Source organism: Fistularia commersonii, chromosome 14, assembly GCF_037954325.1.
Source record: "Fistularia commersonii isolate RoL2024-O1a breed Wild chromosome 14, RoL_Fcom_v1.0, whole genome shotgun sequence".
NCBI classification, from domain to species: Eukaryota; Metazoa; Chordata; class Actinopteri; order Syngnathiformes; family Fistulariidae; genus Fistularia; species Fistularia commersonii.
Window position 1 is genome coordinate 5,783,521 of NC_141297.1, and position 12,457 is coordinate 5,795,977.

The 12,457-nt window shown below is 38.7% G+C and overlaps 2 protein-coding genes across 3 annotated transcripts; one reads left to right on the top strand and one right to left on the bottom strand.

Moving 5' to 3' along the window:
• The first annotated feature begins 208 nt into the window (after positions 1-208).
• On the top strand, positions 209-4,529 carry ormdl2 (ORMDL sphingolipid biosynthesis regulator 2). Of its 2 annotated transcripts, none has more exons than XM_086159757.1 (4): positions 209-247; positions 2,250-2,426; positions 2,876-3,027; positions 3,560-4,529. In XM_086159757.1, the coding sequence occupies exons 2-4, from the start codon at positions 2,253-2,255 to the stop codon at positions 3,693-3,695; spliced, it is 462 nt and encodes a 153-aa protein (XP_086015883.1). In that variant the 5' UTR covers positions 209-247; positions 2,250-2,252; the 3' UTR covers positions 3,696-4,529. The 2 variants fall into 2 exon arrangements, with proteins under 2 accessions (XP_086015883.1, XP_086015885.1); XM_086159759.1 differs by lacking the exon at positions 209-247 and adding an exon at positions 1,745-1,876.
• An 880-nt stretch (positions 4,530-5,409) lies between these two features.
• nemp1 (nuclear envelope integral membrane protein 1) lies at positions 5,410-9,444 on the bottom strand. The gene is made up of 9 exons (XM_086159756.1): positions 9,325-9,444; positions 8,683-8,804; positions 8,178-8,394; positions 8,028-8,100; positions 7,840-7,933; positions 7,609-7,723; positions 7,224-7,449; positions 6,879-7,055; positions 5,410-6,193 (listed from the first exon to the last, which is right to left on the bottom strand). Exons 1-9 carry the CDS (start codon positions 9,431-9,433, stop codon positions 6,013-6,015), a joined length of 1,314 nt encoding a protein of 437 aa, XP_086015882.1. The 5' UTR covers positions 9,434-9,444; the 3' UTR covers positions 5,410-6,012.
• Positions 9,445-12,457: the final 3,013 nt, after the last annotated feature.

A 12,457-nucleotide genomic window follows, 5' to 3' on the forward strand; every position in this document is an offset into this window, starting at 1 on the left:
ACAGCATGTTTATTATTTACCTCTAATCTTGAATTTATTTATGTACTTGTCAATTCCAATTAACATGTTGATTTCTTTTGTCACGGCATAACTGCTAATTTTGTGATACATTTTTGACTTATCGATCCACAAATATTGCTATTTATCCTAGGCTGCAGTTTTGGCAAATGTCAGAGGAGCCGACCTCAGAAGGCGGGGTTAACGGAAAAACAAGGAATTTCCTGGTGAGCAACGACAAAACGGAAAGGTAAAAGTTTGCATCGTTAAAATGTAGTTTTCTAACCCCACAGACGCCGCTGGGTCCTGGCTCACCTCTGTTAAAATGTTTTAATTTTGACTGCCACCGTCGTTTAACTCTAGTTCAGTTTCTAGCCGCTGCCTGCGAGCCGTTAAAATAGCCGCAACTTTTAGCTAGTTAGCGTGTTAAACTGTGGATAGGAAATTTTAGCTTAGCTAGCTCTTCTTCTAATCTAATCTACCAGGTTTGGAGAGTAAGGCTGTAAAAGTGTGAGCTGCTGTAGGGTTGTCTTGTGGGGGGGGGGGGGGGGGAATGTAATTTCGCCGTTTTAAGCGCGGTTTCCGTGTTTTTTCGAGTTGTTTTAGGGTCCGAATGTTGTGGCTAGAAGTGGCTTGTTCCTGTGAGAGGGAGCGCCTGTTTCGGTACCCAGCGCGTTTCAGACGGGCGGAGTTACCCCCGAAGCGTGTTCTATCTATTGCAAACTGTTGTTTCTTTTTCTTATTTTAATCCTTCTTCGTGAAACGGCCTTGTATCGGCTTGATTATGTGATAATCCCTCATATTGATTGAAACTCCCGATAGAAAGCATAGAAATCAGATATTTGAAACCTTATTAAAATTGTTCTGCGTTCAATCGATTAACCGATAAATCGATTAGCATTTCACCCCCCCCCCTTCAATGACGAACTCATTCATAAAATTTGGGCACAGATATGTAGATAGTAAATAGAAAATGTTAAGGGAATCAGTTAATTGATTGATAAAATGATTTTGCTGGAATCGCCCCCAGTGACGAGTCATCCAGTCGAAGTGGTTTGTTCATTGCTGGATGCTGTTTCTGTCTTAGATTTAAAGTAGTCTCATGACAGGGAAAGAAATTTAAACACTATTGTGTGGAGGTATGCTCTGGAAAGGAGAGGAATGAAGGTTAGTCGCAGCAAGACAGAATATATGTGTGAGAACGAGAGGAACCTGAGTGGAACGGTGAGGCTTCAGGGAATGGAGATCAAGAAGTTGGAGGATTTCAATTACTTGGGGTCAACAGTCCAGAACAACGGATAGTGTGGAAAAGAGGTGAATAGGCAAGCAGGTTGGAATGGGTGGAGAAAAGTTCAAGGCGATAGAAGACCATCAGCCAGAATGAAAGGAATGTAGAATACAGTGTATGGTAGTGGCAATGACGAAAAGACAGGAGACAGAGCTGGAGGTCGCAGAGATGAAGATGCTAAAGTTCTCTTTTGGAGTGACCAGGATGGACAGGATCAGGAATGAGTCCATCAGAGGGACAGCACATGTTAGATGTTTGGAGAGAAGGTCAGTGAAGCCAGGCTGAGATGGTTGGGTCATGTACAGAGGAGGGATAGTGGAAAAAATTGGTAGACGGATGCTGGAATTGGAGGTCTAGAAGAAGACCAAGGAGAAGATTTATGGATGTCGTGAGAGGATATGAAGATAGTTGGTTTGAGAGAGGAGGACACAGAGAATAGGGTTAGATGGAAAAGGTTGATTCGCTGTGGCGACCCATGAATGGAAAGCACCAAACAAAAGAAGAAGTATTTGCAGGTTGCAGAGAAGAAAAACATGAGACATTCATGGTGTTATTTATTTTGGGTCAGTGGATTTGTTCACAGTGAACTGGGTTAGTAGTAATTTGTCCAATTTACATCTTGTCTCAATGGGCTGATTAGTTATTGAACTTGAAAATAAACAGGATATGCAAACAATTGATCACAAATGAAGGAAGCACAGCTCTGTTTCAGTTTTTTTTTTTATAATACATGGAAAGCTCTACGTTATACTTTGTCTAAAATGCAATGTTTAGATCAAATAGATAGCAAATAGAAAGAGATCTGCAAGACTATTTATTAGAACACTGGTAATAAAATACTGTAAGACATTCCAGTTTGATTATCCAACCTAAGCAGATGTCACAATATTGTATCGATATTGAGAACGGCCCTTGTGTTTTGTTTGGTTGCCTGTTTATTATAAAATCCTGGTCCTCTTTCTAGGAGATGAATGTTGGCGTGGCTCACAGCGAGGTCAACCCCAACACACGGGTGATGAACAGTCGAGGGATATGGCTCACATACCTACTGTTGACCGTCGCCTTGCATATCGTCCTCCTCAGCATTCCCTTTTTCACCGTGCCGCTCGTCTGGACCCTCACTAACGTTATCCACAACCTGGTCAGTTGGAATAAATTGCCACAAATCCTCAGCAGTTAGATTTATTTAGAGGGATCTACATTAGCCCTATATTGAGCCAGGACATAGATCATGAATCATATTTACATGCTTCTAAAATTTGGATTTCCCCTTTACATTTAGACAATTTTCATGACTCAGCCTGTATGTTGAAGAAACTCCATTTGTCAGTTGACAAATTACTCACCTGATCCTGGGTCTACATATGCAGAATCTAGGTTACCATTTTTGTCCCCTTTTTATTTTCATGTTTTTTTTTTTCCTCCCAGTGCATTCTGGATGGTGCAAAGCTAAAAGTGTCAAGCAAAACTTGAAACTTTTACTCTACCTATGATGGCCTAGTCCATCGCACGAGGCCCCTGTGAGACCAGATATCAATGAGGTTATGTGTTTTCTGGTACTTGGTCCTGATTGTGTTTGTTCCCCGGCAGGTGATGTACCTGTTCCTGCACACAGTGAAGGGAACTCCCTTTGAGACGCCAGATCAAGGCAAAGCACGCCTGCTCACACACTGGGAACAGATGGACTATGGCGTCCAGTTCACAGCGTCGCGTAAATTTCTTACCATCTCACCAATTATTCTGTGAGTAGACTAGGAATGGGATTTCCGTGTGTTACGGCCAGAATGTTGTAGGAATCACCACGACTTCAGGTGGATCCGAGACACTTATTTACGTCAAACAAAACTTGAACGTACAGTTGATGGTCAAACCTGTATGTTGGATAAATGGGACGGATGTCTCATCAGTGCATGGAACTACATCCTCCCCACTGTAACTATGAATTGAACCAGTCCCTGAGGAGGCCAGGCCAAATCAACATTCAAGTGATTACATCAGCAGGATTCCCATGCATCTTGAAAAATATGTGAAAATGATTAACCAATTTTTCCGCTATGAAAAAAAATGAATTTCAAATATGACTTTGGTTTTCATATAAAGATTGTTGAGCTGCTTTTAGATTAAATTGTTGGGGGAAAAAAAAACAAGTGCTGATAACAGTTTGTAACAGCATACCTGAATGAAGTCCCCCACTGGCTGATGGAGCATTATGTCCTCTTAGAAGTTTTACAGACCTACTGATGTTTGATTTAATATGTTTCTCTCTCGCCACAGGTACATGCTCGCCAGTTTCTACACCAAATATGACCCCACGCACTTCCTAATTAACACAAGCTCCCTGCTGAGCGTCCTCCTCCCAAAGCTGCCTCAGTTTCATGGAGTACGAATATTTGGCATCAACAAATACTGACACTGGATTTATACCCGCCAACACTGGACGTCAAGTGTTCTGTTTCTGCTGAATAATTTTAGATTTGAGGAGAAGCGAGCCGATTTATCGGTGAAGACTGTGCTGAGTAACATATGAAAGTTACAGTTTGTACTGCCCCCTGCAACCCCAAAGAGCAGTAAATGCAATGCTGCTGCTTCATAAGTCCATTTTTATGTGTTTTTGTGAAATAAACAAAAAAGACTCTTCTGTGCTCCGCTCATGATGTGGAATGAGCAAAGTTTGACCTGCACGGCTTTAAGATGTGAAGTTTACTCATTATTTCAGAATTTTCATCAATGTCTTGCCACGGCTTTGACTTCACAAACTGGACCGGCTGCGAGTCCGTCAAATGTTCAAATGTTTCTGTGCATCATAGCGTTTGTTTGTTTCTGCTTTTATGAAAGAGTCTCATCTGCATTTGCACACCCACAATAAACACTGCAATCTATATTTTGCTATGATGCACAACATAATGTAATTTTTACTCTTATTTGTCTATGAAACTGAACAGCCATCTTTGTAAGGGAGTTGTTTTTCTTTTCTCTTTAGAACTACCACCGACTAAAATGTAATATCAGCTTTTACAAATTCAAGGTTTGAGTCGATGTTTGGATGAGTGGGCAGTTTTGCTGGGGAGTCCCAAACCTAGTTATTTCCATTTTAGTTTCTAATTATCTTATAACACATTGAGTTGATCTGCCTCGACATCTGATGTTCCCCCGGGATGAGTGTTTTTGGAAATACCTTGTGGTTATTTACCTGATAATAAGCTTGCCTACATTCCAACTGAGTAAATGTGTAAATGTTTCCAGTATCAGCTGCTCCAGACAATCTGATGTCCTCTATGACATGCATGGAGTCTTAATGTCATCGTGTTACAACAGATCTCGGAAACCAGATAACTTGTGATTTTTTTTTTCTCATTCTTATGAGCACAAGATGTCTGAGATAGCTCCTCAGCTTGTGCAGTCCATCAGATTTGCCACTGCCCAATTTTGCCTCAATGTACAATTAATCATGTTAACCCGGTAAATATATTTTTATATATTTTTTTTATTATTTCATTAGAATGTAGAAGTTAGTCTGCTGTCTGAATTAATCTTTCCAACAGTTTTTAAAGTTATTATATATAACTACATCATACAGACTCCAGAGATATATCACAGAAAATGTGTGGTAGGGGTGGAAAAAAAATGTTGGAAACATGAAAAAAACGTCAGAAATCCTAAGTTCTTGGAAATTAAGTACATTATCATCTAAAGATGATCCTGAGAACCCCCAAAATGGTAAGATAACCAGTTATAAAAACGTAAAAAACTAGATAGGTCAAGGGCTGTTTCACTTTGGAGAGTAGGTCATTAAAATGACGAATTGACTCATTCTCCCAACGTCTCAGAAAAATGTAATGTTTGATATCGCACTGTTTTCACCACAAAAACCTCAAACGCACAACTCCACGTACAAACAACCACATCTGGAATTCAAACCAGGAACCTCTGCATGCCCCTCGATCGTTAGGTTTTGTCAACAAATGACAGTAAATCACTTAATTGATATCTTTTTTTCTGCCTTAACCAAAGCTCTTAATATCTCAAATAATCTTGAAAATGACTGAAAGTTCCTCTACAATGACATTTCATATGCTGTGTGGAATTGAGGGCCATATAATTTTATGCAATTTTTAATGCATGAGTTTTTAGATATTTGTTTTTATTCAAAAATAGGTCAGGAATGCGCGCACGCACACACACACACGTAAAAATGTTCTCAACAATTTGTGGAGCCATAGTGAGAGCATCCACCGATTGGTTCTGCTCTGCAGTTGCAGCATCTCGCAGGCAGTTTCATTCACATCACTGCTCTCCTCTCACAAATCCCATCGAGAGTCTGAAGGGTTTCAACACAGTAAGTTCCGAAAACTAACAAGCCAGAACTATTTACAGCAACGGAGGAAATGCTCGATTTACTTCTGGTTAAACCAGTTTCCATCAGATTTATCAAAACGCTTTGTACGCCGTTGCAGATCTGCCCTTTTTTTTTTTTTTTTTTTTTTTTTATAAAGGAAAATTGTGTTGCCATTTCTAGCAAAAATTACCACACTGTTCTGTGCGATAGTGATTCCTTTCTTGTAAAGCCCGGGCACGTGGCGGATCATCCTGACACGGCTCATATGACAGTCTGGGCGTCCCCATTCCAGTCCCAGGTGAGGCTCCTTGGAAGTCAGGCTGGACAGCTGAGGCTGCGAACCTCTAGCAGCTACCTTTCTAAGTAGGCATATAACGTGTGTTGTCTATTTTCACACATCAGTTCTGTCCCACTGTGGCTTCATCACAGGTCTCAAGTCTTCATAGTCGTCCTCGTCGTCAGTGTCAAAAAACTCGTCCTCAAAGAAAGACCCTCCAAAGCCATATTCCTGTGCGTGGACAGACACTTCATTGGGCATCAGGTGAGGTGACCCTTCAATAAAATCAGCAAACCTGTGGGTGAAAGTTATGTAAGTCAGGTTATTTACAAGCATTGAAAGACTGGCACATATTTAGTGTAGAAAGAGGATTTCTGGTTAAACTTTGAAAAAAATTGTTTCTATAATCAATTGTTTGTTATGGATGGCACAATGGCCAAAAAATAAAACAGAATAGATTCAAAAGCTTTATTGTCAATGTACTGTGTCCTATACATTTAAGTTATAGTTTTGCTGTCTGCAATGCACTAGGGAGCGAGGAAACACAACACAAACATATAGAGGTGTATTAGCATTTGCTAACAAGGAGTTAAGACACAAATAAGGCGAAATGGGGCATTACAAAATGACAACCAGACTCATTTCGTAAGAGGTTTACCATGAATGAAAAAACACCACCCCCCTTCTTTTAAAATTATGAATTAGCATAGTTTGTATTTTGGTCTCATCTTTACGTATTTAACACTTTTACTGATAATTATCCCATAGCATTTAAAATGATGGACTTGGTGAAACCCCTAGAATGCCTTTGTAGGCCAAAAAACAAAAAACTAAGTATAATGACGAACAAAGCTTTGACAAGATGTAAATGAAAGATCCAGACATTTCAACTCCTTTTTTCCCTTTTCATTGGCACTAAATCTTACAGAGCCAGTGATGTTTTAAAGTCCATTTGAAATACAAAGCTCAAAATAAATTACCGTTTTGGCGACTGGAGTCTGGTCACTGCTTTCCACGGGCTGAACTCTGGGCTATTACAGTATTTCCGTAAATCGTCAAGGGCTCGTCGAGTCTCCTCTTCGCCCTGCTTTTGATACTCCTCCTCTGTCAGCAGGCGACGTGGCTCTGGCTTCCAGTGAATGCGCTGTCTGATTTTCCTAAACAACAATTCAATGTGTCCAAAAGACTTTCCTTGCTACGAAATTACTAATTAATGAAAAAAAAAAAAAGATAAATTCTGTGTAAAACAAGCATTCTTGTTGTTCAGGGATGAATGAACACCTCTTCCCAATACTGTACTTTATTGGCATTTTAAAAACACCTACCTCCAAACAGCAGCTGCAAGAGACAGCGGGTACTCCAGATTTTTGGTGACCAGGGCCGCAATAATGAGGGCAAAGGAAACTTGCTGGACTTGAATTCCTAAATAAACCAGGAACAGGCCGCACAGCTGAAGCGTCCACGAGAGAATGTTGATGCTCTTGTCATCCACCAGAGGGCCGTAGCGGTAGCAAATAGCAAAGCTGGTGAATCCAACGACCACCATGTAACCTGGAAAGTAGAATTATTGACTTGAACAAAACATTGATGGAAAACATGCCTGACATGAATACTGAATAACTTATTCTTTATGATCAATTTCACAAGTTTTTTTCTTCATGGCCTTAACATGAAGATTGAATGAATTGAATGTGAATGAAAATTCAATACCTAAAGCTGCATGCCAGTGTTCTCGAAGGATGACTTGCATGTTCCTGAAGACCAGCTGGATGGCATACACTGAGAATGACCAGCCACCAACGATCAAAACGTAAAAGGGGCTTTTCTGTGGAAGCACACAGAAGAAACATAACCGAGTAAGAAGACCGTTTTCTTTTATCAATCTATTGGTCTGTATATTATTATACATTTTTCAAAACTGTGAAAAATGCCACGTGTTACCTTTGGCAAAAAGCGAGCCAGAATAAAAAAGATGATAATGAGCGAGGCAATCATTCCTGTGCTCATGCCAGCAGAGTAGAAGAAAACTTGACTCCTTTATGCAAAAAGACTATGGTTAGGGTAACTTCTTAAGCTCTGAGACCTTTTCAGGACTTGTACATGCAAGAAACTGAACAACAAAAAACTACCTGCTTAGGGAGTCGGCAAAGATGAATAACAACACTCCAGCAAGGAATACTAGAAAGAGGAAGATGTCAAACTCTGCAAGAAAAAAAAACAGTGTCAGGATGTGTTGTGTCCATGATAAACACACTTCCATTTGTTGTCTTCCCACTTACTGCGGGTGGCCTTGATGCTGTATAGAGTATGATCAGCTGGGTTGATCTTAAAGCATGTCTTCTTGCTGAAGAGGTTGATGTTAATGCTGGTTTCATTATTCCCCTCGTGCAACAAACTTTGGAACCAGCCCCAGATACTGAAGCGATCCAGGTCTTGCAGCTCCTCCTCACCTTGCACAATTTCCACCTTAAACACGTTGACACTCCACACTCTGACCTGTGAGAAAATCAGTATTACTTTGGGCTCAAACTGCCTCTTTCAGCTGAATGCCTGCTTTAGTTTATACTAGAATAAATTATGGACATTGCATGAAAAACATTCCACTTAACCGAAAATCCGAAGGAATATCTGTCGATTTGGCACATATAGATGCTTTGCGAATCGTGGACAAACTTTACTTAAAGAGGCGCAACCTTAGAATTTTTTTGTGAAAGACTTCAAAAAGTGCCTGACACATACATTTCAACAGGTCCCGCAGAACTGGAAATTATTAGTCAAACTCACTTGAATTCTCGTCCAGGTTTGCTTCCAAGTTGGCCTGATGGTGTTTGTGTAGCAGAACAGGTTGGTTCCTGACATGCTATGAACCTCTCCATCTCTGAGTTCAATAATCATAGGCCTGTTATCTGCATTTAAATGGACAAAATCATGTTTTGTATAAGGAGCACATCATGCAACATGAAGACACACTGAAATAGCCATAACCTTATTTTGAAGTACAACTTGTCTTCATGATGGTGGAGGCAGTTCTACATAACCCACTAACGACCCCATTCTTCAGTAAATTATTTTCATGTTCGCACTTTGTAGTGGTCAACATAAAGGTCTATTACCATAATCAAATACACGACAAGGGGGAAATAAATAGCACGCATTTCATTCACATTAATAAACAACATAGTAATTGAAATGAACACCATTTTATATTCTATATACGTTTACGTACACATAAATATATTCACGGTTAAATGGATCGCTTATAAATGTCATCCAGAGAACCGTTTTGAGAATGTAAACAATTGCAAATTCTGGAGTTGCTCTAAGCGACATGTAGAACACATGCTAACACAAGTTAGCCCAAACGAAGACGTTGGGTCGTTGGTAGAGAATAATTTCCATTGTTTTTATGCAACAAGGATTTCTTACCAGACTTTTGGAGCGACTTTTGCGCCAAACCAGCGAGTATCAACACGATAAATAATGTCTTTTCACTTTTAGGCGTCCAACCATTGGGAATTTTCATGCATCCCGCCATGATGATCACACCCGACCGTTGACCCGTTTAAGCCCCGCCTCTTCCGGCTCCTCCCCGCACCACTTCTTTGATTTACAGGACATCCAGCCAATCATAGCAGCTGACTGGATGTCGTCACCTTGTCCAAGTATTCAGGGCATAATCTGAAATCGAGAAATTAACAGAGACGTTACATCATATATTTTTAGGATCATAGATTAGAATTATTTGAATGAAGAATTGTAACACTTTAAAGGACATCATGGAACTTTTTCGAATAGCGATTACAAAAGACGTGAACGTAAACAGTGCATGTTGACATGCACTTTATCATAGCTGTTCACAGCTGTCATTTTCATTTTTCTTTGAGATGATGAGATGAGATGAGAACAACTTTATTAATCCCGAAGGAAATTGTTGTGCCAGAGTTTCAAGTACAAAAACATAACAGTAATAGATAATAGTAGAAAGGAGGAAGAATAAGAAATATAATTTTTTTTTTTTTTAATATTTTGATAAAAAAAAAAAAAAGAATTTTTATTGTCGTCTTTGGTGTTTTTATCCATGTCGCATTCATACTTTCACACTACACTTCATTTAAAAAGGATTTTATTTGTCTTGCACACACACAAATATCACCCCATTGTGTGAAAGGTTATGCACTTATGCAGTCTGGTTTTCAGACAAAGTTTTCTTAAGTCCGTATTTCAGGACAAACGACAGATAAACTTTGGAAATCAACTATCAGCTCTGTGCCCCTGTGCTCCAGTGTGGTGTTATTCTCAGTTTCCAAACTTTAGTGTCTTGATATCCGAAAGGAATCACTAAAAAATGCGTGAATTCAAGTAAAAGCTAGTGAATGTCCTCATATTGCATGACAATTCCCACTTGATCCTACTGATCAAATAGTATCCCAAAATATCTACCAAGGACAAAGTAATGGGGGTCCTACAAATCAGGAGAAATTTAGAAAATAGTCCATTGAGCGCGTAACAACTCAGATTCAATGTGATCGATGAAAGATTCTTCTACAAATAGTCACAAAACATGTTTACATTTTTCAGATAATCTGTCACCAAACTGCTGAGTAGGTTAAAATAAACAATAAAATTCAAACTATCATTCTACTGGAAGGATAAAAGTATTCATATTTATTTTTCTCTAAGTCTTTTAAATGTCAAGACGAGAAACAACACGTCACTGGATCTGCTGCATAAAAACAACATTAAACAAGCACTGTAGCGTCCTCTTGTGGGAAACTTAAAGAGATACCACAATCTTTTCAGTAACTATATTTTATTTGTAGTTTCAACTCAAGATCAGTAAACATATCCGTGTCACTTAATGCATCCATTCTAATGATCCTGAGATGCGCAACTGATTGTAGTCGCACAGATACCTAAATTTTATGCCATAAAATAATTAATATGTGTGATGCTGTGAAAATGATTTATCTGAAATACATATTGACTTTAAACGATATGATCCAACATAGCTATGCATTATGAATTGGTCGGTTAAGCTAAACAATGAATAAAGGACACTATTATTTAACAACAAAATGATGAGGTAATAGTCATAATATGATTTATTTGATGGTTTATCATCTATTTCAGCAACGGAACATTTGGAAATAATATGACAATTATAAAATGAAAGAACCAAAACAAATTCAGCATTGAACAAAAAGCTAGATATATCTGAAATATTCATCTCATGTGATATCAGACATGAGAATGGTGTTTTATTCTTGACCATATGAATTATCTGGTGACTTAGGATATTTAATAATGATATCAGTTCGCCTGTAAACATACTCCCTTTGCAATCCTAAAAGTAAACCCCCAGGGAAAGCATCGAGAGGGGACTAGAGTTCACCAGAAACCTAAACAGGTCCATACAGGCCAACACAACTCTTGCACAAATCATGCAACTTAATTGCATCATTTGGTGCAACAATATAAATTCTACCATGCTCGCTATTTATCTGATTAATATGATTCTGTTGTGTCACTGTTGTTGGTGCAATCAGCAGTAGAAGCTGTGTGAAACCAAATACTTCTGCTAACCGTTTCAAAGGAGCCTACTATCTTTTTCTTTTCATATGTTCAAAGAAACAAAAAATGGATTGTCATTTAAATAAAAGCTGAACAAGCAGAAATAAACATGTGATTAAAGTATGGAGTGGAATATGGGTCAGTCATTTATTTGCTCTTTGATAAGTTAATTCTTGGGTACGTGATAGGCTAAAGTTTGACAAAGTAACGCCAACCTTCATTCAACCTTCAACCAATATCCAACAACATGGATATGTGATAGTGTGTAAATGTAAGAGGGGTGTAATAAAGAGTTACCAACAAGTGACAAATCAAATCTCGATGAGTGGTCGGACACATATTTATTTAGTTTTTTTCCGGTCCATACGTTAAAAATGTGACCTTTTGTAACAAATTTTTCCACCACATCCACAAACTCTTGTGACTTTCCCCACATGACCTTCACTTTAAAACCACATGACCTTCAGTTTAAAACACAAATTCACTGACTTTGCTTTGGTAAAGACTGATCGGGTAAAGAAGAATCTTCAAAAATATGACTGTTGTCTTGCAAAAGCCAGTTCTTCGGAGCTGTCCTTGGAATTCTTTGAGGTACTTTTTTTCATTTAATTTAACGGTTTAGCTCAAACACAGTTGCGTACTGTGAAAAGAAATTTAAGGAAGTCTCTTTCTTAGCAACAGATGGGTGTGTTGTAAGTGATGCGAAGGAATGTGACGATCTGGAGCTCTGTGGGAGTTACTCTCTCACAGTTACTGAGTCAAATTTAAGAAACCTCTTCAATAGTTTGTTACAACTACCCATTTTCAAAAGAACAGAGAGAAATTGATAATCAGAAAGTATCAGATAAGTATAAGAAAACAATATTCTCGTGTCTAATAAGAGAAGTTTACATTTAGAGATCAATGATGTTGCCTTTTAATTTCTGAAAGTCTGTGGAGGGCTTCTGGACTTCGAATTAAGAAGACCCTCATAATTATTTAATCAAAA

Excerpts from the sequence above, each read along its gene's own strand:
- nemp1 (XM_086159756.1), bottom strand. The coding sequence starts at position 9,433 with ATGGCGGGATGCATGAAAATTCCCAATGGTTGGACGCCTAAAAGTGAA. Across the intron at positions 8,395-8,682 it reads AAACCTGGACGAGAATTCAA|GTCAGAGTGTGGAGTGTCAA; the intron begins GTGAGTTTGACT and ends ATTTTCTCACAG. Across the intron at positions 7,724-7,839 it reads TGGCTCGCTTTTTGCCAAAG|AAAAGCCCCTTTTACGTTTT; the intron begins GTAACACGTGGC and ends GTGCTTCCACAG.
- ormdl2 (XM_086159757.1), top strand. The coding sequence starts at position 2,253 with ATGAATGTTGGCGTGGCTCACAGCGAGGTCAACCCCAACACACGGGTG. Across the intron at positions 2,427-2,875 it reads CTAACGTTATCCACAACCTG|GTGATGTACCTGTTCCTGCA; the intron begins GTCAGTTGGAAT and ends GTTCCCCGGCAG. Across the intron at positions 3,028-3,559 it reads ACCATCTCACCAATTATTCT|GTACATGCTCGCCAGTTTCT; the intron begins GTGAGTAGACTA and ends CTCTCGCCACAG.